This window comes from Macaca mulatta, chromosome 16 (genome assembly GCF_049350105.2).
Source record: "Macaca mulatta isolate MMU2019108-1 chromosome 16, T2T-MMU8v2.0, whole genome shotgun sequence".
NCBI classification, from domain to species: Eukaryota; Metazoa; Chordata; class Mammalia; order Primates; family Cercopithecidae; genus Macaca; species Macaca mulatta.
Genome location: NC_133421.1, coordinates 50150030 through 50177460, shown reverse-complemented (window position 1 = coordinate 50177460; position 27431 = coordinate 50150030). Strand labels below are relative to the sequence as shown.

The following is a 27431-nucleotide window of genomic DNA, read 5'->3' as shown; positions in this document are numbered from 1 at the left end:
TGTATTAAAACAGAACTTTTACTAAGTGGTAGTGTTATATTTTGATCCATATATACTCCTGAATTAGCAAAAATGCTATCACTTTTATTGGGTATGTAATTTTGTGAATCATTCACTTTTTTTTTTTTTTTTTTTTTTTTTAAGACGGAGTCTCCCTCTTGTCATCCAGGCTGGAGTGCAGTGGTATGATCTCAGCTCACTGCAACCTCCGTCTCCCGGGCTCAAGCAGTTCTCCTGCCTCAGTCTCCCTAGTAGCTGGGACTCCAGGCATGTGCCCCCACACCTAATTTTTGTGTTTTTAGTAGAGACAGGATCTCACCATGTTGCCCAGGCTGGTCTCAAACTCCTGGGCTCAAGTGATCCACCTGCCTCGGCCTCCTAAAGTGCTGGGATTACAGGCATGAGCTACCACACCTGGCCCATTCAACTTTTTTTTTGTTTTTTTTTGAGACAGAGTTTTGCTCTTGTGACCCAGGCTGGAGTACAATGGTACAATCTCGGCTCATTACAACCTCCACCTCCCAGGTTCAAATGATTCTCCTGCCTCAGCCTCCCAAAGTAGCTGGGATTACAGACGCCCACCACCACGCCTAGCTAATTTTTTTGTATTTTTAGTTGAGACGGGGTTTCACCATGTTGACCAGGCTGGTCTTGAACTCCTGACCTCAGGTGAGCCACCGCACCCAGCCCAATTCAACTTATTAAATGAGCTGTTTTCTGTTGAATAGGTTCACATCTTGTTTATTGGCTTTTAAGTACATCATGCAGTGATGACTTCAGACCTAAATGGTTTAAATCAGTAAGAAAAAAGAGAGAAAATCCATTCTTCCCATAAAGAATATATAACAAACTACATTTAACCAAATAAGGATGACTTCATTCTTTCCTCAAATTTATAGATAAGAAATCTTTTTCCAAAGTTTCAAGTATTAGTTACAAGGAAGAATTTATATAAAACCTGTGTAAAGCGATGTTAGCTCATGGCTATTCTGATTTACGTATCTTAAATCCTTGTTTTGTTTGTTTGTTTTTTTTTTTTTGAGACAGTCTCCCTCTGTCGCCCAGGCTGGAGTGCAATGGCGCAATCTCGGCTCACTGCAACCTCCACCTCCCAGGTTCAAGTGATTCTCCTGCCTCAGGCTCCCCAGTAGCTACATGCGCCACTACACCCAGCTAATTATTGTATTTTTAGTAGGGACAAGGTTTCACCATGTTGGCCAGGCTGGTCTCGAACTCCTGACCTCAAGTGATCCACCCACCTCGGCCTCCCGAAGTGCTGGGATTATAGGCGTGAGACACTGCGCCCAGCCTACATATCTTAAATACTTTAAATTCAGGCCGGGCGCGGTGGCTCAAGCCTGTAATCCCAGCACTTTGGGAGGCCGAGGCGGGTGGATCACGAGGTCAGGAGATCGAGACCATCCTGGCTAACATGGTGAAACCCCCTCTCTACTAAAAATACAAAAAACTAGCCGGGCGTGGTGGCGGGCGCCTGTAGTCCCAGCTACTCGGAGGCTGAGGCGGGAGAATGGCGTGAACCCGGGAGGTGGAGCTTGCAGTGAGCCGAGATCGCGCCATTGCACTCCAGCCTGGGCGACAGAGCGAGACTCCGTCTCAAAAAAATAAAATAAAATAAAATAAATAAATAAATAAATACTTTAAATTCATTTTCATTTCAACATGAGTTGGAACCTCATGATAAAGGAAAAAAGTTATAACTCAGAGTTATGAGAGTCACATGAGCAAATATAAGAAATGGCAGGTGTAGTGCTGTGTAAATTATATTATTTTATGATTGTAAGAGATGAAATAATCCGGCCGGGCGCGGTGGCTCAAGCCTGTAATCCCAGCACTTTGGGAGGCCGAGACGGGCGGATCACGAGGTCAGGAGATCAAGACCATCCTGGCTAACCCGGTGAAACCCCGTCTCTACTAAAAAAATACAAAAAACTAGCCGGGCAAGGTGGCGGGTGCCTGTAGTCCCAGCTACTCGGGAGGCTGAGGCAGGAGAATGGCGTGAACCCGGGAGGTGGAGCTTGCAGTGAGCTGAGATCCGGCCACTGCACTCCAGCCTGGGCGACAGAGTGAGACTCTGTCTCAAGAAAAAAAAAAAAGAAAAAAAGAAATAATCCTAAAGCATTTGAATTTGGATGAGAAAAACAAAAATGAGTCATTGAATCCAAGTGTTGCTAACAAAGGAATACTTGAATTCTAATTTAATCATGTGTTTTTTTAAAGACCATATGTGACAAATATTTTTCAAATAACTAGCCTTTCAAAGTTCAAAAATGAAATTATATAAATTAATTGGCTTATTAATGGTTCAGCCAACAGCCACAAGGTCAGAGTACTTTCTGGAGGAGAAGAATGGATGAAGTGCTCAGAAATAGCTTATGGCTTCTTTGCATTTTTACATGAAATGTCTTTTAGCATTCTTAAAATGTGGGAATGTTTGGAAAAGGTATTTGTTGTGAATCACTTCTTTGTCTGGGACTGAGTATTCAAAACATCTGAATCTGTGTACTCTCGTATTTCCACACTTGATCTTCTTTCTAAATTGTATCACATGGCCCTCAGACTTGGTGTCCCATAAAATAAAATAAAATAAAAATTATTAATATTTTACATTGAGAATAACAGCACATCCACCCGTAACTGTATTTGAGAATTTATTAGAATGTTTGTTAATGATATGAATGCTTTCCAGATAATGTTCACATTTCAAGCTAAAGATTTTAGAACCCTCACTGCTGAAACAATCTTAAGGCTCTTTCTTCACTCATACCTCACCTTAGAAAACAGCCACCAAATAGCTAGGAATCAACTGAATGGTATTAAATTCCTGCAGGTCCACTTACTTTATCCATCCAGTTCTCATGTGATGGGTGTACACACAAACACACACACAGTGCCTTAGCCATGAGTAATATAAGCAAAAGGACACCTTGGTTTGCTGTGAGCAGATTGAACACCTAAGGTGAATATGAGACCCAGCTTCTAGACACCTTAGGATGTTTCCCTAACCTCCTTTTGAACAATCCAGTACTGATCAAGGAACCCATATGTTGCTTTGCAGTGAAAGCAGGCTAAAAGCAGAATACCACATATCAATGGATGATAAAATTAAATTGTTCTTTGGATTATAATATGGAAGTCCTTCTTTTTCTCTTTATAGATTCCAAATCCTCTATTTGATCTGGCTGGAATAACGTGTGGACACTTTCTGGTACCTTTTTGGACCTTCTTTGGTGCAACCCTAATTGGAAAAGCAATAATAAAAATGCATATCCAGGTAATTATACCCCCTGATTAACTGCCTAATGATGATGAACCCATTACAAGACAATGAAACATGCTCATTCCTGGCCGGGCGCGGTGGCTCAAGCCTGTAATCCCAGCACTTTGGGAGGCCGAGACGGGCGGATCACTAGGTCAGGAGATCGAGACCATCCTGGCTAACACGGTGAAACCCCGTCTCTACTAAAAAATACAAAAAACTAGCCAGGCGAGGTGGCGGGCGCCTGTAGTCCCAGCTACTCAGGAGGCTGAGACAGGAGAATGGCCCGAACCTGGGAGGCGGAGCTTGCAGTGAGCTGAGATCCGGCCACTGCACTCCAGCCTGGGCGACAGAGTGAGACTCCGTCTCAAAAAAAAAAAAAAAGAAACATGCTCATTCCTAAGTGAATTATTTAGTTACTGTTTCTGCTTCTTTTGGTTGGTAGCTTACTTAGGTAATAAATCATAGAATGTCGTTTGGAATTAGCGATCTCCTTGTTTTCTTTCTTTTCTTCTTTTTTCATCCTTCCCTTCCTTCCTTCTTTCCTTCCTTTCTCTCTTTCTTTATTTTTTGCCCTGTGAAACTATTTATCCAGGACTTTTACCAAACAAAAATAGTGTTTGTGTGCAGAAAGATGCACATCATTTTTATATACACAGCCCAAAAAATGTTTTTTGTTTGTTTTGTTTTGTTTTACCAACCAGAAGCTGAGAGAATATTGCCATTCACTAATTCTTACTTTCTTTCACATACTCTATATATAGAGAGTATGTGAAGCAGTTCCTCCCATGGCACCAATATCCTTTACCGAAAAACAGCCAAATGTTAGTGTGGGAGGAGAATGGGGAAGAAGAGGGTCTCTGAAGAGGCAAAGAGATGTGGGTTGTGGTCAGAGAAGTGAGAATCTGCTAGTCCTCAAAGCCACTCTTAACAAAATCTTTAGAATGGAGGGTGTGTGTGTGTGTGTGTGTGTATGCACGCATATATGAATAGAGAGGAGAGAAAAGGCTAAGAATTTAAACGAAGGGAAAATGGTATGTGCTTCTAGAACTGTGATATGAATTACTTCCTTCTAAGGGCAGATCTCAATAGAATAAAATAAAAATTAACCTGGAAAGAATGTGTTTTGAATCAGTGTGGTTTGTAACAAAGAACGGTGTTAACCAAAAGAAAGGAAAGAACAACCAGGCGCGGTGGCTCACACCTGTAATCCCAGCACTTTGGGAGGCTGAGACAGGCAGATCGTGAGGTCAGGATATCGAGACCATCCTGGCCAACATGGTGAAACCCCGTCTCTACTGAAAACGCAAAAATTAGCTGGGTGTGGTGGCGTGCGCTTGAAATCCCAGCTACTTGGGAGGCTGAGGCAGGAGAATCTCTTGAACCTGGGAGGCGGAGGTTGCAGTGAGCCAAGATTGCGCCACTGCACTCCAACCGGGCAACAGAACGAGACTCCGTCTCAATAAAAGAAAGGAAAAAACAGTGAGGTTCTCTGCCCTTGTATGATTCCATGATAATTACAAGTATGTCTATCCCCAAAGTTTCTATGTCATACCTCTCTACTTCCAGTTCTTAGAAGGGAAGAATGAAACAGGAAAACTTCAGCTGCTTCTACCTATCCAGTTTATAATCTTAGATTTTGGCATTTGGGTCAAGTTTATTGAATCTGTCCTCTACTCTCCTGCCATAACCACTCAGAATTTCATGGATGTTTTTCCTACTTCAAGGAATATATTTCCTCCCATTTAAATTAAGTATTTTGTTCAATCAATGAACACAGGTTTTTTAATATTACAGTGCTAGTTACTATGGTTAAGATTTAATACTGGCCAGATGTGGTGGCTCACGCCTGTAATCCCAGCACTTTGGGAGGCCAAGGTGGGTGGATCACCTGAGGTCGAGAATTCCAGACAAGCCTGACCAACATGGAGAAACCCCGTCTGTACTAAAAATACAAAAATTAGCTGAGCATGGTAGTGCATGCCTGTAGTCCCAGCTACTCAGGAGCCTGAGGCAGGAGAATCACTTAAACCCAGGAGGCAGAGGTTGCAGTGAGCCGAGTTCACGCCATTGCACTCCAGCCTGGGCAACAAAAGTAAAACTCTGTCTCAAAAAAAAAAAAAAAAAAGATTTAATACCATACAGGATTTTTTTCAAATAATAAAATGTGGTCAATAATACATTCTTTTCAATGTATCTGAAAATAGGTTTTTCTTTAATCTTTAGAGTTGTTTCTAGAAGAGAGCTGTCATTTAGCTTCTTGGAGTCCTTAATACCTAAGTAAAAATAACATTATTTTATTTCATAACAAGAACTTCTCTAGTAATCCATGTTTTATGTGTCCTGCTTTATACCTCTTGAATGTAGTGCCTTTCTATAAATTATGGTAAAACGTATTATGCCATAAGTACCCTATCTGTAGTGGTAAGATATGCAACTTATCAGACCTTTCATTTCAGAAAGATTTAAAACTAGTATATTTTTAAACATACTCAGATTTTTTCAATTTATGATTATTTATTTATTTATTTATTTTTGAGACAGAGTCTCGCTCTATCACCCAAGCTGGAGTGTGGTGGCACGATTTCAGCTCACTGCAACCTCCACCTTCCAGGTTCAAACAATTCTTTTGTCTTAGCCTCCAGAGTAAGTGGGACTACAGGGCACAAGCCACCACACCCAGCTAATTTTGTATTTTTAGTAGAGACAGGGCTCACCATATTGGCCAGGTTGGTTGCAAACTCCTGACCTCGTGATCCGCCCACCTTGGCCTCCCAAAATGCTGGGATTACAGGCGTGATCCACTGCTCCTGGCTGATGATTAATTTTTTAATGGAACTTCACACTTTAAAGCATTTATCTATATGAGTTAATTCTTACACTCCTGGAAGAGAGGAATTACTGTACCCATTCTGTAATTCTCAGAGGTAGGGAGGTTAAAAAGTAATAGTTGCAGCCGGACGCGGTGGCTCAAGCCTGTAATCCCAGCACTTTGGGAGGCCGAGACAGGCGGATCACGAGGTCAGGAGATCGAGACCATCCTGGCTAACACAGTGAAACCCCGTCTCTACTAAAAATACAAAAACTTAGCCGGGCGAGGTGGCAGGCGCCTGTAGTCCAGCTACTCGGGAGGCTGAGGCAGGAGAATGGCGTGAACCCGGGAGGTGGAGCTTGCAGTGAGCTGAGATCCGGCCACTGCACTCCAGCCTGGGTGACAGAGCGAGACTCCGTCTCAAAAAAAAAAAAAAAAAAAAAAGTAATAGTTGCTTAAAAGAATAAGTAACAGCTGGAATTTGAACCCAAGTGTTTTGACTTCCAGTTCAGTATTCTTTCCATTCTTTTGCATTGCCTTCTTAACTTCAATGTATTGATATGATTAAGGAAACTGAATTGTTTAACGCCTGCTATTGATCAGGACCTGTGCAAGGTAATTTGCAGTGGTTATCTCATGGCAGACAATTCTGAGAGGTCGTTGTTAACCACATTTCATAGATGAGGGAACTGTGTTAGAGAAGGTAAAATATTTGCCTAAGGCCCTAGAATTCAAACCAAGCTCTGTCAAGATAAAGCTCATTCCCTGTATCTATGTGAAAGCAAAAAAGAAAAAGAAAGATAAAATCCATTTATGTTTCTGAAAGGAAAGAATCTGAGTTCCTTCACTAAACCAAGACCATGGGATATGTTTGTTGTGTTCCATCGTATCATGGTGACATACTTTGTAAAGGCATGTCACTTGATGTACATCCAGATGTAGCTTAGAATAACAAACATTTCTCATTGTATGGGTAAACAATATTAGTAATATAAACATTTTAGCCATTCTGAAATAATAGTGGGAAAGCCACACACACACACCAATTTTTTTCTACCCTAATAGTAAACCTGTCTCCTTGTCTGCTTTTCTTTATTCCCTTTTTCCTCAGCTTAAAATTAGACAACCTTCTTTAATAAATATTGCTGTTTTTATTGATGTCTTCCTATTAACCTTCCCCTAAAAGATTCAAATCAATCTACCTTTAATGTTAGATCAGATTTCCCCTTCCGCTGCATGGGGTCAAGTCGAAGTATCCTTAGATAGGAAAAGGCATGAGAAGAGTATCTTTTTTTTTTTTTTTTCTTTTTTTTTTTGAGACGGAGTCTCGCTCTGTCGCCCAGGCTGGAGTGCAGTGGCTGGATCTCAGCTCACTGCAAGCTCCGCCTCCCGGGTTTACGCCATTCTCCTGCCTCAGCCTCCCGAGTAGCTGGGACTACAGGCGCCCGCCACCTCGCCCGGCTAGTTTTTTGTGTTTTTTAGTAGAGACGGGGTTTCACCATGATAGCCAGGATGGTCTCGATCTCCTGACCTCGTGATCCGCCTGTCTTGGCCTCCCAAAGTGCTGGGATTACAGGCTTGAGCCACCGCGCCCGGCCGAGAAGAGTATCTTTTTAGAAAATAGTTTTAAACAGGCAGTATCCTTAGAGACATTACCTTTGTCCCAAATAATGAAGAAAGGCAACATACTCGTTTATGTTATTTCATGTACCGTTTAATTTACTTACTGTACCCTTAAAATACATCAGTGTTCTTTATTATCTCTCTATGTTCACACCCACCAGCACACACACAGTATTATAAACTCCCAGGAGGGCAGATATTTTTGTCTGTTCGTTCACTGATGTATTATAATGCCTAGAATAGCATCTGGCAGATAGTAGGCACTAAATATTTAATAACTGAATCTGTCTTAAGATTCTTCTTTCCAGCCGGGCACGGTGGCTCACGCCTGTAATCCCAGCACTTTGGGAGGCCAAGGCAGGCGGATCACGAGGTCAGGAGATCGAGACCATCCTGGCTAACACGGTGAAACCCTGTCTCTACTAAAAAAAATAGCTGGGCATGGTGGTGGGTGCCTGTAGTCCCAGCTACTCGGGATGCTGAGGCAGGAGAATGGCGTGAACCCGGGAGGTGGAGCTTGCAGTGAGCCCAGATCGAGCCACTGCACTCCAGCCTGGGCAACAGAGCGAGACTCTGTCTCAAAAAAAAAAAAAATTATTCTTTACAATGAAGGACTTCTTTTACAGATGGTTCCATCTTTGTTCATTCTAGCACAATTAGTTCTTCCCTCCCATGTCTTTTTTCTCCTCCTCTACCCTTTCCTTTGTTTATTCTATGCATGTGGTTAAGAGGGCTCTTCGGTGGTCTGTGCCTTTTATTTTGTAGAATTCCCACTCAGATCTCCAGCCTGAAAGGCTAAGACATATGTTCTTAGGTGTGTGACACATTTTTTGTCTTACACAGAAGTGACTTTGCAAGCTGCTACATACAAAAAGAAAATCTTGTTTTGCTGGTTTGCATTGAAATTGTGCAATTATTTAGGCATTGATTGTTAAGAAATGATGGTAGGGAAAGTTCATGGTGATGAAATCACTGAAAGGCAAGAACTACTAGCTCTGTTGATTAATAGAAGATTTATAGCTCTAAATAACTGGTTTTTGGTATAGACCCCCTGCTTTTCTCCACAAATTATCTGTAACAATTGCCTTGTTAGCTTTATGATATTCACACACCAGTTGTATACCTTTGCCTTATTAGTCTTCTTGCCAGAAATAATGTACATTAGTCTAACCTGTCCAGGTTCCTGAGATTCATAGTGAGTGGATAAAAAGAAGACTGCTGGCCGGGTATGGTGGCTCAAGCCTGTAATCCCAGCACTTTGGGAGGCCGAGGCGGGTGGATCACGAGGTCAGGAGATCGAGACCATCCTGGCTAACATGGTGAAACCCCGTCTCTACTAAAAATACAAAAAACTAGCCGGGCGTGGTGGCGGGCGCCTATAGTCCCAGCTACTCGGAGGCTGAGGCAGGAGAATGGCGTGAACCCGGGAGGCGGAGCTTGCAGTGAGCCGAGATCGCGCCACTGCACTCCAGCCTGGGTGACACAGCGAGACTCCGTCTCAAAAAAAGAAGACTGCTGTTGGCTGGGCGCAGTGGCTCACGCCTGTAATCCCAGCACTTTGGGAGGCCGAGGTGGGCAGATCACGAGGTCAGGAGATCGAGACCATCCTGGCTAACACGGGGAAACCCCATCTCTACTAAAAATGCAAAAAATTAATAACTTGCCGTAATTAGTTTAAAAATAACTTGCTGTTATTAGCCAGGCGTGGTGGCAGGCGCCTGTAGTCCCAGCACTTTGGGAGACTGAGGCAGGTGGATCACCAGGTCAGGAGTTCGAGACCATCCTGGCCAGCATGGTGAAACCCCATCTCTACTAAAAACACAAAAATTTTCCAGGCGTGTTGTCGTGCACCTGTAATCCCCAGCTACTTGGGAGGCTGAGGTAGGAGAATCACTTGACCCTGGGAGGCAGAGGTTGTAGTAAGCCAAGATGGCACCACTGCACTCCAGCCTGGGCAACAGAGGGAGACTCTGTCTCAAAAAAAAGAAGGAAGAAAAAAAAAGGCCGAGTACAATGATTCATGCCTGTAATCCCAGCACTTTGGGAGGCTGAGGCAGACGGATCACCTGAGGTCGGGAGTTCGAGACCAGCCTGACCAACATAGAGAAACACCGTCTCTACTAAAAATACAAAAAAAATTAACTGGGCTTGGTGGCGCATCCCTGTAATCCCAGCTACTTGGGAGGCTGAGGCAGGAGAATCACTTGAACCTGGGAGGTGGAGGTTGCAGTGAGCTGAGATCACGCCATTACACTCCAGCCTGGGTAATAAGAGCGAAACTCTGTCTCAAAAAAAAAAGGAATACAAAGTGGATAACGTTTGAATTAAATGATAACATTTGAATTAAATGTTATCTTTTATTAATGTTTTATTTATTTATTTATTTATTTTTTGAGATGGAGTCTCCTCACTCTGTTGTCAGGCTGGAGTGCAGTGGTGCGATCCCAGCTCACTGCCACCTCCACCTCCTGGGTTCGAGCAATTCTCCTGCCTCAGCCTCCCAAGTAGCTGGGACTACAGGCACATGTCACCATGCCCAGCTAATTTTTGTATTTTTAGTAGAGACGGGGTTTCACCATGTTGGCCAGGATGGAAATGTTATATTTTATTTTTAAAGAAATTTAAAAATTGCAGTTAGGGGCACAATCTTACCTCTTTAGACTATTACCAGAATTGTGAATTTATGTTGGTTTTTTGATAACTAAATAATTTATTTTAACTGGTGTTTTCTTTACAGAAAATTTTTGTTATAATAACATTCAGCAAGCACATAGTGGAGCAAATGGTGGCTTTCATTGGGTAAGTAATTCTTTAAGGACTAATATTAATATAATTACTGTTTAAATGGCAGTAAATGTGTACAAAACTGAATTGAAATAGAATTTTTGACATAGTTCTTTATTTTTTGAGAAGCAAAAATAACTTGCTGTTATTAGTAAATGAAGATTTTCTTGTTCTATAGTAGGGAAGGATAAAGCTCACATTATCCCTGTTTAATTGTAAATCAAACATCTATCAAGTGATATAATTCTGGGTTTAAAAGAAGCTTTGGGGTTTGAATCTATAGCCCCACCAAAGAAATAAGAAACTCTCTTTATATAAAAGATATGTGTATATCCTTACAGTTTAGTGGTGCTTTAGTACAATGCTGTGATTTTTGGCCAAACTAGATGCCAGATACACAGCCACATTTAAATGTAAATATAAATCTTACATAAAATTTTAGTATTTTATATAAAACCTAGCTGGCCGTGGTGGCAGGCACCTGTAGTCCCAGCTACTCAGGAGGCTGAGGCAGGAGAATCGCTTGAACCTGGAAGGCAGAGGTTGTGGTGAGCCAAGATCATGCCATTGCCCTCCAGCCTGGGTGACAGAACAAGACACCATCTCAAAAAAAAAAAAAAAATAGCATTTCATTAAATAAGTCATGTTAGATGGCATAATATTAACAAAATATGTCAGGTCTCTATTACTTCACTAGAGAAAAATTAGGTTATTTTAAAAGGTTAAACTGGCCAGGCACGGTGACTGACGTCTGTAATCCCAGCACTTTGGGAGGCCAAGGCAAGTGGATCACAAGGTCAGGAGTTCGAGACCAGCCTGGCCAATATGGTGAAACCCCATCTCTACTAAAAATACAAATATTAGCCTGGGGTGGTAGCGGGTGCCTATAGTCCCAGCTACTCAAAGGCTGAGGTAAGAGAATCGCTTGAACCCATGAGGCGGAGGTTGCAGTGAGCTGAGATCCTGCCACTGCACTCTTGCCTGGGCAACACAGTGAGCTCTGTCTCAAAAAATAAAATATAAAAATAAATAATAAAAGGCTAAACTATCCAAAGCTTTTATTTTTGTGTTTAGTTTTAAGAAGTGATGAAGACCAGTTTTAACATAAGATTTAAATGATATTCTCACAAAATTATAGAGTTCAGTTTAATAAAACAGTAAAGGCACATTTTGTTGGATTAATCAGATTAACTTTCAGCTGGAATATGAACACTGTTGCCTATTAAATTGCAATAAGGCCGGGCACAGGGGCTCATGCCTCTAATCCCAGCACTTTGGGAGGCTGAGGCAGGGGAATCACCTGAGGTTGGGAGTTCGAGACTAGCCTGACCAACATGGAGAAACCCCATCACTACTAAAAATAAAATTAGCCAGGCGTGGTGGCACATGCATGTAATCCCAGCTACTAGAGAGGCTGAGGCAGGAGAATTGCTTGAACCTGGGAGGCGGAGGTTACGGTGAGCCTAGATTGTGCCATTGCACTCCAGCCTGGGCAACAAGAGTGAAACTCCATCTCAAAAAAAAAAAAAAAAAGAAACAAATGAAATAAAAAAATACATTGCAATAAGACCAAAAGTTGTTAGGTTTTTAATTTGTTATTATAGGGGAGAGGTTTTCTTTTCATTCAGTAATACAGCTGCCCCATGGTGGAAAAGTGTCAAGTTTAAGTGCCCTTTGTTTAGTTTTAATGTAAATCTTTATCTTAAAAGCCACTTACAAAGCAAACATTTATGGAAATTTTTGCTATTTAAAAAAAAATGCCACTTGGTGTTGAGTTCGTGACTATTGGTTTTTTTAGTCATATATATATTCATTCTTTTCTTTGTTTTGTAATAAAATAGTTTTTAATATTTGCTAGTTCAGCTTTAATAAGGAAAAAATATATTCTTGAGATTGTACTCAGTGGAGCCAGTCATTAGTTTCATTAATTCCTGAGCTTATCAGTGCGAATTTATAACTTGTACACTAAAATTTACATTTAAAATTAAATTTACTCTAGTTTTTTGCTGCCTGAATCCTTACAAATAAAGTATTTTATATGTCACCATATATCACATAAAGACAAAAAATACTCTTGTCCCTTATTTTTTATTTATTTATTTATTTATTTTTGTAGAGACGGGGTCTCCCTTTGCTACCCAGGCTAGTGTCAAACTCCTGGTTTCAAGTAGTCCTCCCACCTCAGCCTCCCAAAGTGTTGGGATTACAGGCATGAGCCACCATGCCTGGCCTTCCCTTATGTTTTTGTTTTTTGTTGTTGTTTTTGAGACAGAGTCTCGCTCCAGGCTGGAGTGCAGTGGTGCAATCTCAGCTCACTACAACCTCTGCCTCCCAGGTTCAAGCAATTCTTCTGCCTCAGCCTCCTGAGTAGCTGGGATTACAAGCGTACGCCACCACGCCCAGCTAATTCTTGTATTTTTAGTGGAGATAGGGTTTCACCATGTTGGTCAGGCTGGTCTCAAACTCCTGACCTGGTGATCCGCCCATCTTGGCCTCCCAAAGTGCTGGGATTACAGGCGTAAGCCCCTGCTCCCAGCCCCCTTTTTTTTTTTTTTTTTTTTTTTTTTGAGACGGAGTCTTGCTCTGCGGCCCAGGCTGGGGTGCAGTGGCCGGATCTCAGCTCACTGCAAGCTCCGCCTCCCAGGTTTACGCCATTCTCCTGCCTCAGCCTCCCGAGTAGCTGGGACTACAGGCGCCCGCCACCTCACCCGGCTACTTTTTTGTATTTTTTAGTAGAGAGGGGTTTCACCGTGTTAGCCAGGATGTTCTCGATCTCCTGACCTCGTGATCCACCCGTCTCGGCCTCCCAAAGTGCTGGGATTACAGGCTTGAGCCACCGCGCCCGGCCTATTTTTTAAATGTAAGGAAAATACTTCATTTATTCTTAGAGACTACTGCTCTACCTTGAGACTGCAGAACGCAGTACGTATAACACCATGCATTATTTGTTCTTTTCCTATACTGAACATTTGTAGAAAGAAGTTTTTCAGCTAATCCTGCATCCTCACCACGAGCACCTTCTGTTTCCCCAGCCTTTGGAATTTCTAGGAAGTTAAATTACTTAGCTACTTGTTTCATCTACCAATATATCCAGTTTCACTCTCTTCCAATCTATTCACCATATTGCAGTCACTAACCTTTTTGAAATTTTAATCTGAGCATATCATCACCACTGTCTTCACCCCCTTTCTCCTCCTCTTCTTGAAACCCTTCACTTACTTGTTTTTCCCTTCATTTCTTTTTTTTTTTTTTTAAGACGGAGTCTCACTCTGTCGCCCAGGCTGGAGTGCAGTGGCCGGATCTCAGCTCACTGCAAGCTCCGCCTCCTGGGTTTATGCCATTCTCCTGCCTCAGCCTCCCGAGTAGCTGGGACTACAGATGCCCGCCACCTCGCCCGGCTAGTTTTTTGTATTTTTTTTAGTAGAGACGGGGTTTCACCGTGTTAGCCAGGATGGTCTAGATCTCCTGACCTCGTGATCCGCCCGTCTCGGCCTCCCACAGTGCTGGGATTACAGGCTTGAGCCACCGTGCCCGGCCCCCTTCATTCTTTAGATAAAGCCAAAACTCCTTACCAGGGTTTATAAGCCCTCCCTGTGTTATCTGTCCCTTCTAGTTTTCTCTGCTCAAACCACTTTGTCCATATTTGAGTCTCCCACCACTGGTCTTTGCTTGTGCTTTTCTCTTTGCCTAGTTCAAGATTTCTCAACCTTGGCACTATTGACTTTTTTAAGACCAGATAATTACTTGTAATGGGGAACTGTCCTGTGCATTATAAGAGATGTAGCACAATCTTTCTTCTCTGCTCACTGCATGCTGCTAGTACCTTCCAATCATGACAATCACAAATGTCTCCAGACATTGCCAAACGTCACATGGGGAAGAGACCCACCACCCTCATTGAGAATCACTGGCCTAAACAGTGTCCTTTAGATTTTAGCCATTGCATTCTCAGAAACCTTTCCCTGACTTGATCTAATACCATCTTTACCAGGGGCCTTTCTTCAAAGCAACAGTATACTACATGCACTTATAGTTATATTGTTACACTTATGTTTGTAGGAGTGTGTGATTACTGTCTTTTTACTGTTAACCTGTAAGCTTCTCAAAGGAAAAGATTGTGTCTATTTTTGTTTACTGTTATGTCCACCGAACCTGGCATCTTGAATGACATATAGCAGATGCTCTGTAAATCTGCTGAATAAATGAACACATGACCAGTACAAATTAGAAAATCATTGATATAGCCCAGATTCTTCTATTTCCCCAGCCTTTAGAGTTTTTATGAAATTATATTATTTATCTATGGTAAATAGAAATGCCTTTAAGCTTAGGCCAATGTAGTTAAGTCAGAATATCTTATGTCTTTCTTTTTTTTTTTTGGTGACAGAGTCTCACTCTGTCTCCCAGCCTGGAGTGCAGTGGCGCGATCTCACCTCACTTCAAGCTCCGCCTCCTGGGTTCACACCATTCTCCTGCCTCAGCCTCCCAAGTAGCTGGGACTACAGGCGCCCGCCTCCACGCCCGGCTAATTTTTTGTATTTTTAAGAGAGACAGGGTTTCACCGTGTTAGCCAGGATGGTCTTGATCTCCTGACCTCGTGATCCACCTGCCTCGGCCTCCCAAAGTGCTGGGATTACAGGCGTGAGCCACTGCACCTGGCCTATTTTACGTCTTTCAAAGTCAGTAATTTATTTTAAACCCCACTAGCGTGTCCCCTCAAAAAATTCCAGTGATTCTTTACTCTTAAAGATAAGATGGTTTTGAATATAGTTATGCTAAAATATTCAAGACCTACGGGATTCAGATTTGTATTGAATTAAATGAGTTGTATCATATTTGAAAAATTATTTTCAGGAGCAGATGTTGGAATGTCTTGATATCCTTATCATTTTCCCAGCACTGTCTACAGGGATTACCTCAGCTACTTCTGTTTTCTTTTCTTTTCTTTTCTTTTTTAAGGCAGAGTTTCACTCTTGTTGCCCAGGCTGGAGTGCAATGGTGCGATCTTGGATCTCGGATCTCGGCTCACCCCAACCTCCACCTCTGGGGTTCAAGCAGTTCTCCTGACTCAGCCTCCCGAGTAGCTGGGATTACAGGCATGTGCCATCACACCCGGCTAATTTTTTATGTTTAATAGGGACGGGGTTTCTCCATGTTGGTCAAGCTGGTCTCTAACTCCTGACCTCAGGTGATACGCCCGCCTAGGCCTCCCAAAGTGCTGGAATTACAGGCGTGAGCCACTGCGCCTGGCCCTTTTTTTTGTTTTTGAGATGGAGTTTTGCTCTGTCGCCCAGGCTGGGGTGCAGTGGCACAATCTCGGGTCACTGCCACCTCTGCCTCCTGGGTTCAAGCGATTTTCCTGCCTCAGCCTCCCAAGTAACTGGGATCACAGGCGTGCGCCACCAGGCCTGGCTAATTTTTATATTTTTAGTAGAGACGGGGTTCCACCATGTTGGCCAGGCTGATCTCAAGCTCCTGACCTTAGGTGATCCGCCCACCTCGGCCTCCCAAAGTGCTGGGATTACAGGAGTGAGCCACCGTGCCCAGCCATTCTTTTCTAGATAATGTATTAAACAGTATAAATAATTAGACTCAGCAGATGCTAGTAAAGCTTTATTATCAGATCCCAAAGGGTATCCTTTTAGTCTTTGTCATTAATAACATTATCTTTTAATCAGATTCTCCAATTGAGTATGACATGATTGATTTTTTTATGTTTTGAAGTAGGAAATACTTTTTTTTTTTTTTGAGACAGAGTCTTGCTGTGTCGCCCAGGCTGTAGTGCAGTGGTGTGATCTCGGCTTACTGCAACTTCCACCTCCCAGGTTCAAGCAAATCTCCTGCTTCAGCCTCCTGAGTGGCTGGGATTACAGGAGTGCACCACCACACATGGCTAATTTTTGTATTTTTCATAGAGATAGGGTTTCATAATGTTGGTCAGGCTGGTCTCAAACTCCTGACCTCAAGTGATCCACCCACCTCAGCCTCCCAAAGTGCTAGAATTACAGGTGTGAGCCACCATGCCCAGCCAGAAATGTTTTTAAATACAAGTGTTCAAATGAAAATTAATAGGTAGCCTCACCAAAGCTAAAATAGGGATTAAGTTCAATAAAGAGAACAAATTTTTAGTAGACCCAAATATATGATTTCATATCATAATTAATAGATTAGTACTTTATTTCAGAAAAGAGGAGGTGAACAGCTGGATTTCCTCACTAGATATACTGTCTCTAACCTGCTGTAGAAACATTCTCCTTTAGATCATTTGAGGCCAGGAATTCAGGACCAGCCTGGAAACATAGTAAGACCCTGTCTGTCTCTACAAAAAAACACACTAACAAATTAGTTGGGCGTGGTGGCACCCGCCTGTAGTCCCTGCTACCCAAGAGGCTGAGGTGGAAAAATTGTTTGAGGCAGGAGGTTGAGGCTGCAGTGAACCATGATCATACTATTGCACTCCATCCTAGGCAACAGAGTGAGACCCTGATTCTTGAAAAAAAGAAAGGAAGAAAGAAAATAAACATTCTCCTTTAATTGTTAGTTCTCCCCTTCACACTGCTAAAACCCTGAATGGGGCCAGGCATGGTGGCTTATGCCTGTAATCCCAGCACTTTGGGAGGCCGAGGCGGGTAGATCATTTGAGATCAGGAGTTTGAGACCAGGCTGGCCAACATGATAAGACCCCCATCTCTACTAAAAATACAAAAATTAGCCGGGCATGGTGCCACATGCCTGTAATCCCAGCTACTTGGGAGGCTGAGGTAAGAGAATTGCTCAAACCTGGGAGGCAGAGGTTGCAGTGAGCCGAGATCGCACCAATGCACTCCAGCCTAGGTGACAGTGAGACTCTGTCTCAAAAAAAAAAAAAAAAAATCCCTTAATGGTATAGCAAATCATCAAATTAAATTAGTAAACTTCAGAATGCAGTCTTTTGAAGGATATTTAAAACCTTGTAGTCACAAATAAAGGAGTGATAACTTGTCATGGTAGAGAACAAAATCAAAAGACAAGCAAGAAAAAAGCCAGAAGCAGTTCAAATTTAAAATAAAATTGTGAGATAATAAGGCAAAGAAGAATGAAAAATGAATCCCGGGCTGGGCGCAGAGGCTCACGGCTGTAATCCTAGCATTTTGGGCAGATCACCTGAGGTCAGGAATTCAAGACCAGTCTGGCCAACATGGTGAAACCCCATCTCCACTAAATATACAAAAATTAGCCGGACATGGTGGCAGGTGCCTGTCGTCCCAGCTACTCAGGAGGCTGAGGCAGGAGAATCGCTTGAACCAAGGAGGCAGAGCTTGCAGTGAGCCGAGTTCAGGCCACTGCACTCCAGCCTGGGCGACAGAGTGAGACTCCGTCTCAAAAAAAAAAGGGGTGGGGGTATCAAAAATCTTTTGGCTGGGGCTGGGCATGATGGCTCACATCTATAACCCCAGCACTTTGGGAGGCCGAGGCAGGTGTATTACCTGAGGTCAGGAGTCCAGCCTGGGCCACATGATGAAACCTCATCTCTACTAAAAATACAAAAAATTAGCCATGTGTGGGGGTGGGCGCCTGTAATCCCAGCTACTCCAGAGACTGAGACAGGAGAATCACTTGAACCCGGAAGGTGGAGATTGCAGTGAGCCAAGATCGTGCCAGCGTACTCCAGCCTCGGTGACACAAGGAGACTCCTTCTAAAAAATAAAAAATAGGCCGGGCGCGGTGGCTCAAGCCTGGAATCCCAGCACTTTGGGAGGCCGAGATGGGCGGATCACGAGGTCAGGAGATCGAGACCATCCTGGCTAACATGGTGAAATCCCGTCTCTACTAAAAAATACAAAAAAAAAAAAAAAACTAGCTGGGCATGGTGGCAGGCGCCTGTAGTCCCAGCTACTCGGGAGGCTGAGGCAGGAGAATGGTGTGAACCTGGGAGGCGGAGCTTGCAGTGAGCCAAGATCGCGCCACTGCGCTCCAGCCTGGGCGACAGAGCGAGACTCCGTCTCAAAAAACTAAATAAATAAAAATAAAATAAAACATAAAAATTAAAAAAAAAAAAAAAAAGACCAGGCACAGTAGTTCACACCTATAATCCCAGAACTTTGGGAGGCTGAGGTGGGCAGATCACCTGAGGTCAGGAGTTCAAGACCAGGCTGGTCAACATAGTGAAACCCTGCCTCTACTAAAAATACAAAAACTAGGCCGGGCGCGGTGGCTCACGCCTGTAATCCCAGCACTTTGGGAGGCCGAGGCGGGCGGATCACAAGGTCAGGAGATCGAGACCATCCTGGCTAACACGGTGAAACCCCGTCTCTACTAAAAATGCAAAAAATTAGCCGGGCGAGGCAGCGGGCGCCTGTAGTCCCAGCTACTCGGGAGGCTGAGGCAGGAGAATGGCGTGAACCCGGGAGGCGGAGCTTGCAGTGAGCCGAGATCGCGCCATTGCACTCCAGCCTGGGCGACTAAGCGAGACTCTGTCTCAAAAAAAAATAAAATAAAATAAAAATAAAAATACAAAAACTAGCCAAGTGTGGTGATGGATGCCTGTAGTCCCAGCTACTCAAGAGCCTGAGGTGGGAGAATTGCTTGAACCCAGGAGGTGGACGTTGTAGTGAGCTAAGATTGCACCACTGCACTCCAGCCTGGGCGACAGAGCAAGACTCTGTCTCAAAAAATATATATATATATTTTTTAGCCTGGGCACGGTGGCTCACGCCTGTAATCCCAGCACTTTGGGAGGCCGAGGCAGATAGATCGGTTGAATTCTCAGGAATTCAAGACCAGTCTGGTCAACATGGCAAGACCCAAAGTCAGGTGATAGAACCAAAGAACTAGAGAACTTTCTAGCTCAAAAGGCATTACGTTACTTGTGTTTTGTTTTGTTTTGTTTTGTTTTTGAGACAGTTTTGTTCTATTGCCCAGGCTTGAGCGCTGTGGTGCAATCTCAGCACACTGCAACCTCTGCCTCCCGTGTTCAAGCGATTCTCCTGAGTAGCTGGGATTACAGGCACCTGCCACCATGCCTGGCTAATTTTTTTATCTTTAGTAGAGACAGGATTTCACCATGTTGGTCAGGCTGGTCTCAAACTCTTGAATTTGTAATCCACCCTCCTCGGCCTCCCAAAGTGCTGGGATTACAGGCATGAGCCACCGTGCCCAGCCCTTTTTATTATTATTATTATTATGATTTAATACTAATTTTTATTTAATTGTAGACTTTCTCCAATGGGAGAGACCTGTACATATTTCTTAAAGAGCATAACCAAATCTAACTTTTAAAGTTATGATTAAAATGACATGTTCCCATATTCTCACCAAATAGGGGATGTGAATTCCCAGAAAATAACATTAAGCATATGACTAGCAGCAAACCATATGCAGAACATTGGCTGATTGTCATGTTGCCAGGGTCTTATTGGAAGACAAAGTCCCCAGTTTTACCACACAAGAAAAGTTTCCATAACTCAATCATTGAACTTGAGGGCTGGGGGATGGTGTTGGCTGGAACAGGGACTTTTTACCAGATACAGAATGTTCCATGCTCTTCTTTGCTGTCTCCTATTTCTGAGCTAACTTGATGCTTGACCTCAGAGTCAGGCTTGCCTGTGGCAAGAGAGATCATTTTAACCAGTGAGTAATTAAGTGCTTGAATCCGAATGTTGTTTCTTATTCCTCACTCTATGGAAAGTGGTCAGAATGAGCTACGTGAGCCTGGACTTTTTCTTCTACAGAAAGAAAATCTGTCCTTTCATTTTAAAGTATAAAATGATCCATGTATTCGCTTCTCTTTGACTTTGATCATTGAAAATAATCAGAAAAAGTTATGGAAGTGTGGGACACCAACATTTGTATTATCTGACAAAAGGATAGAATTTAAGGCTTAACATAGGGTTTAAACCCCAGCTGCTGAGACTCAGTTTATACAGTCTAACATAACCTCTTTCTGCAGTTTGGGAAAACCCCTTTCTCTTCATGTCCATAGTAGTTTATATATCCTTCTCTTTTGGCACTTCACCTTTCTATATGTTTGTTATGGATATTGGGAGACCGCATAAAGGTTAAAACAGGAGTTCTGGAGTTAGACTGTTAGATGAGAAATGGGTGCATTGTATTTGGAAGTTACTATTGACCATAATGGAGTATTTTAGTAGCATGATGAAAATTAAAAGCCAAATATATTGGATTACATGGAATTGTGGGCTAGAGGAAAGGTCAAGCCAAAGTCATGTCTGACACATTTTAATTGTTCTGTAAATATTTGTTGACCAGATGAATTAATTCATTCATTAAATAGGAGGGACCAGTGTGTATTTTAGGCTGAGGGTAAAACTACTAAAATGCTAGAGACAGAAAATACAAATGAAGAAAGGGAAGGATGTGGGAAGGAAATTAACATATAGTAAGCACCCACTGTGCCAGATACTTTACATAAATATTCATTTCATATCCATAACAAAACCCATGAGGTACTATTACAGATAAGTTAAATTCATATAAATGATAAGAGATGATTGAGATAGGATCAATCTGGGGTGGACTGGTTATCCTCATGAACCAGTTCTTTCTTGAAAACTGGAGTGAAGACTCCAAGATGTTTTGAGGCAGAGAAGGAGGACACTGAGGGTGCACTGTGGAAGCCAGCGAGGTCATTTGCTGGAAGTTGGAAATTTAGACTAGAGCACCAGTTTCAAACAGCTGCTGTGTGAATTCAGTAGGGATGCAGCATGAATTATTTCTGTCTCTTCGCCTGTGCACACGTGCATCCACCTGTGTGCAGCTGTAGGTAGTTACTACTGTGGTTACTTTTAATGAAAAACTCACGTGTTTCTGTAGTGTACATTTAAGTGCATTTTTTCCCCTCTCCCAGCATTCTTCTAGATAGAGCTCCTTAAGGACAGAGATCATAACTTTTTTTAAATGAGATTGAATTTCAATCAATACTGTCACTTTTTTTTTCTTTCTTGAGACAGGGTCTCGCTGTGTTGCCCAGGCTGATCTTGAACTCCTGGGCTCAAGCGATCCTCCTGCCTCAGCCTCCCCAAATGCTGAGATTATAGGCATGAGCCACTGTGTCCTGCCAATACTGTCACTTTTTTGGTTTTTGTTTGTTTGTTTGTTTTTGTTTTTTGTTTTTTGAGACCAAGCCTTGCTCTGTCGCCCAGCCTGGACTGCTGTGGCATGATCTCAGCTCACTGCAACCTCTGCCTCCTGGGTTCAAGCAATTCTTCTGCCTCAGCCTCCCAAGCAGCTGGAACTACAGGTGTGCACTACCACACCCAGCTAACTTTTGCATTTTTACTAGAGACGGGGTTCCACCATATTGGCCAGGCTGGTCTCGAACTCCTGACCTTGTGATCCACCCACCCCGGCCTCCCAAAATGCTGGGATTACAGGCATGAGCCACTGTGCCAGCCTGATTTTTAAGTTTTAGAACTCAGTGAGTCTTCAAGCCAGTGCAGATCTGTCAGTATAAAAAGCTGCCATCAGACCTACTCACATCTGTAATCCTAGAACTTTGGGAGGCTGAGGCGGGATTGCTTGAGCCCAGAAGTTTGAGACCAGCCTGGGCAACATGGCAAGACCCCATCTCTAGAAAAAAAATTAAAAATTAGCTACTGTGGCCCCAGCTACGTGGAAGGTTGAGGCAGGAAGATTGCCTGAGCCCAGGAGGTCAAGGCTGCAGTGAGCCGTGTTTGTGCCATTGTACTCTTGCGTGGGTGAAAGAGCAAGATCCTACCACTGGGGCCAGGTGCAGTGCCACTCGCCTGTAGTTCCAGCTACTTGGGAGACTGAGGCAAGAAACACAACCTCTTTAAAACACAGAAAGAAAAAAAAAAGCTGTCACCAGTCTGTCATTTTCTATAAATGAAATCAGTTGATTTTTAACAGAGTTTTGTTTTGACAACCAATCAGTTTTACCTAGTTCTTACAGACCACTCCTTTAGCTCTGGCCACATTCACCAGCACAAATGCCTGCTTTTCTCGCTGCTCAAGTCTGCATTCTGAAATGAGGTTTTGTTTTCTAGAGCTTCTCTTTAATGTTAGCTTATTTCAAAGAGTAGCTGCTAATGGTAAGGAGGTCTAACCTTCAATCTGATTCTTACAGAAAATAATGCTAAATCTCCAAAAGCCAGGGCAATTGCAAATTCTTTTGTGATAAAATATGCTGTAAGGCAGTAGAGACAATATACCTGATAAAATACACCTGGAGAAAGCATGGTCTTCCTTCTACATAGCCAGGAAGAAACCCATGGTGTCATGTGTTCATAATACCACTCCACGTACAGTGGACTAACTTAAGTACAAAAGAGGTTTTAATCATTTGAAAGGGCACAGATGTGAATGAAATTCAAGATGTTTTAATCCCAAATCCTGGTGTCAAATCACAATGAATTTTAGAAGGTGCCAGAGACTGTCAGTCCAAACTTGTATATATGAGAAAGCACTAGATTTTCTAGTATAGTGTGTGATTTTCATCCTGAATTTATTTATTTATTTATTTTTTTATTTTTTTTTTTTTTTATTTTTATTTTTTTTTTTTGAGACGGAGTCTGGCTCTGTCGCCCGGGCTGGAGTGCAGTGGCCGGATCTCAGCTCACTGCAAGCTCTGCCTCCCGGGTTTACGCCATTCTCCTGCCTCAGCCTCCCGAGTAGCTGGGACTACAGGCGCCCGCCACCTCGCCCGGCTAGTTTTTTGTATTTTTTAGTAGAGACGGGGTTTCACCGTGTTAGCCAGGATGGTCTCGATCTCCTGACCTAGTGATCCGCCCGTCTCGGCCTCCCAAAGTGCTGGGATTACAGGCTTGAGCCACCGCGCCCGGCCATCCTGAATTTATTTTATGCTGGGGTGCCATTCCAAGATCCTGGATGTAAAGAAACATGATTAGGGGGCTACCACATTTCAGATCCAAAGCAAGTAGAATACATCAGTTACCAGTTTTTTCTTACAGTATCAGCTTCAAAGATTCATATACTCAGCCAGGCACAGTGGCTCATGCCTGTAATCTCAGCATTTTGGAAGGTCAAGACAGGCGGATCCCTTGAGGTCAGGAATTTGAGAGCAGCCTGGCCAACATGGTGAAACCCTGTCTCTACTAAAAATACAAAAACTAGCCAGTTATAGTGGCGTATGCCTGTAATCCCAGCTACTCAGAGGGTTGAGGCAGGAGAATTGCTTGAAGCCGGGAGGTGGAGGTTGCAGTGAACCGAGATTGCGCCACTGCACTCCAGCCTGGGTGATAGAGCCAGACTCTGTCTCCAAAAACAAAACAAAACAAAAAGATTCATGTGTTCCATTCAGTTAAATGGTAAAGATAATAACATTTTCATTCCAGTCACACAGAATAACTAGATCCTGTTTTTACTGGGTTAAATATGAGTTTATTTTCAGTTAGCACCTGTTCATTTACTTATTCTGGATTAATAAAGGGCTGGAAGGCTGTAAATATTAATGAGTCAGCATGATGGCCTTTGGCTTCTTCAGAAAGATTGCATGATAAACTCCCCCACCCTTTTCCGAGCAGTCTACCTTACTAGGAAAGGCAGTTTCATGTGGAGGGCAATCTGTCATTTTTGAATAAGGGCAAGAGTCTGAGGTCCATTCTGAGTCACTATGAATACAGCTCTAGTATTGGTTGGTCCCCAGGGAAACTGGTGGTTAAATACTGTGAGAATCTTTATCAGACAGGAAATGACAACTCATTAAAATACTAGCCGTTAAGCCTGTTTAGATCACTGCCTAGGGAGCAGGAAGGAAAATTTAACTCTATAATGTTTGACTAAAATATGCACATTTCTGAAGACGGAGAATTATCTACAAGACTGTTACCGAGAAAGGGAATTGCTAGGCTGTCTTGTTGCTCATCTTCTCCCACACCCTCTTTTTGCCTCTTTTGTACATGTAACAGATCAGCTTGTAATGAGAATAGGATAGGGAAGGACTTTAATTTCATTCCTGAAAGTGTATCCTACTAGTGCCTTAAATGTAAAATTCAGTCTCTTCAGCAGAAGAGGCGGTTGTTGGCTTCAGTTAGAACAGAACCATTTTCTACATAGGAGTCTACTCCTGTGCTCCTGGGCCAAATCTCAATTGATAGAATTCTCTGGGGTCAGAGGATAAATTTGATGTATTGATTTACATACAGTGGTCGTCATTCAATCAAGAAAATTCTAAAGACCCTGATATTCATTTAGAACATAATTAAATTTTATAACTCAGGGCACAGGTTTTCAGTCTCCTGAAGTTGGGCTATCCAGATTTGGTGGGGGTGGGGACAGGGGCTAGCTCTGTTGCCCAGGCTGGAGCAACCTCTGCCTCCCAGGCCCAGGTGATTCTCCCACCTCCTGTCGCATGCCAGCATGCCCAGCCAATTTTTAAATTTTTTGTAGGGATGAGGTCTCACTATATTGCCCAGGCTGGTCTTGAACTCATAGGCTCAAGTGATCCTCCCACCTTGGCCTCCCAAAGTGCTGGGATTACAGTGAACCACCAAGCCCAGCACCCTTTACTTTTTATAGTACCCTGACCTGAATCTTCTCCTGAAAAAAAAAAAATTTTTTTTTCTCATTTATAAGCTTTCAGGCATCTGACTTATGACAGTCTGAGATTCTTTAGGTTTTGTGATTAATCATCAGAGGGAATACTAACCCAGCACAAACAATGGAATAAAGGTAAAAAACTGTTGTGCCCAGACTTTTTTCTAAGACAAAAGGCGTATTACTGTTTGTAAAGAGGCTATCGCCTCCTTACTAGAATTTATGTCAGAATGTTTTTCAGAAGGGTAAATGTAACCTATGTGCTCACATTAATGCTAAGATCCTCAAAAAAGTATTTGAGAAAGGAGCAGAGCCTACATTCAATAAAAAAAAAAAATTACTTTATTAATGCTGGTAAAATATTCTTAGGCTTAGAGACTTCAACTGCTTAGACTTTTTTTTTTTTTTTTTTTTTAAACGGAGTCTCGCTCTGTCGCCCAGGCCGGCCTGCAATGGCGCGATCTCAGCTCACTGCAACCTACGCCTCCCGGGTTCAAGCACTTCTCCTGCCTCAGCCTCCCGAGTACCTGGGATTACAGGCATGCACCACCATGCCCAGCTAGTTTTATTTGTATTTTTAGTACAGACGGGGTTTCTCCATGTTGGTCAGGCTGGTCTCGAACTCCCAACCTCAGGTGATCCACCTGCCTCGGCCTCCCAAAGTGCTGGGATTACAGGTGTGAGCCACCGCACCCAGCCAACTGCTTAGACTTTAAGTATACACTCTGTAAATAGGACTAAACAACAAGGTGAATCAATCTTGTTTGTTTGTTTTTTAAGAGACAGGTTCTCCTCTGTAGCCCAGGCTAGAGAGTAGTGGTGTGATTTTAGATCACTACAGCCTCGACCTCCTGGATTCAAGCAGTCCTCCCCACTCAGCCTCTTGAGTAACTAGGACTACAGGTGTGCACCATACCTGGTTAATTTTGTGTGTGGGTGTAGAGACAGGAGTCTTATTATGTTGCCCAAGCCGATCTTGAACTCTTAGACTCAAGCAGTCCTCCCACCTCAGCCACCCAAAGTGCTCGGATTACTGGCATGAGCCACCCTATCCTGCCTGGCCAGATTTCAGATCTTATTTATTTATTATCTATCTAATCTATTGATTTATTGAGAGAGAGAGAGACAGCGTCTTGCTCTTTCACTAAGGCTGGAGTGCAGTGGTTCAGTCCTAGCTTACTTTAACCTTGAACTCCTAGGCTCACAGGATCCTCCCATCTCAACCTCTTGAATAGCTAGGAATACAGGCACTTGCCATTACACCCAGCTATTTTTTTAAACTTTTGTAGAGACAGGGGTCTCACTATGTTGTCCAGGCTGGTCTCAAACTCTTGTCCTCAAGTCCTCCTGCCTCAGCCTCCCAAAGTACTGGGATTACAAGCATGACCCATCACACCCAGCCTAAAATACAGATTTCTTGTCACATAAGTGATTTCCAGAAGCAGAGTAACATATACATTAAAAGCCATAGAAAAATAATAGATTTTGTTTGCAATTTGGCTAGGGCTCTTGGCAGAATTTTCCCCAAATGTTATTTTGAATGGATATATATATATATATATATATATATATATATATATATATATATGTGTGTGTGTGTGTGTGTATATATATATATATATTTTTTTTTTTTTACGATTTCTTTTTATGATATTTAAGTTTGCCAGTAACTTTGTCTTAGGTCTGTTTAACAGATTCTAGGTATGTAAGCATGGGAAAATATTGTTCCCATGAAACCAATTTTGAGCTCTGAGTATGTTTCGAGTCTATGTTTTTTTTCTTTAAATGAAAAAAACCTTTTATTTGCATTACTGAGTTGTTTTTTTTTTTAAACAGAAGTTAACAATAACAAAAGTGTAAAAATTGCCACTAGCATCATTTGTTGGAAAAGGGTTTGTTTGTTTCGGAGACAGGATCTCACTGTTTTACCCAGGCTGGAACGGAGTGGCTATTCACAGGCATGATTATAGCTCACTAAGCCTCCATCCCAATTCCTGGGCTCAAGAGAGCCTCCTGCTCAGCCTCCAAATTAGCTGGGACTACAGGCATGCGCCACCAGGCCCAGTGGAAAGTTTTTTTTTTAATCTTATATATGCTGTTATGTTTGTGCCAGGAATAAAAATATGAAGATACTACTACCCACTAAGATTTTTCTACCCACTGTGTTGAAGGTTCACAGCAAGGAAAAGCAAATGAGATCGACTTTTTTTTTTTTTTTTTTTTTGTCGCCTAGGCTGGAGTGCAGTCTCGGCTCATTTGCAACCCCCACCTCCCAGGTTCAAGCAATTCTTGTGCCTTAGCCTCCCGAGTAGTTGGGACTGCAGGCATGTGCCACCATGCCTGGCTAATTTTTTTGTATTTTTAGTACAGACAGGATTTCGCCATGTTGCCCAGGCTGGTCTCAAACTCGTGAGTCATGAT

At 42.7% G+C, this 27431-nt stretch overlaps 1 protein-coding gene across 12 annotated transcripts in view; it reads left to right on the top strand.

Moving 5' to 3' along the window:
- VMP1 (vacuole membrane protein 1) overlaps positions 1 to 27431 on the top strand; it is a 138987-nt gene that overhangs the window by 101664 nt on the left and 9892 nt on the right. For all 12 annotated transcript variants that reach the window (XM_077969103.1, XM_077969099.1, XM_077969102.1 and 9 more), the window contains 2 exon segments: positions 3176 to 3292; positions 10450 to 10511. In XM_077969103.1, the coding sequence (XP_077825229.1) occupies positions 3176 to 3292; positions 10450 to 10511 (179 nt within the window).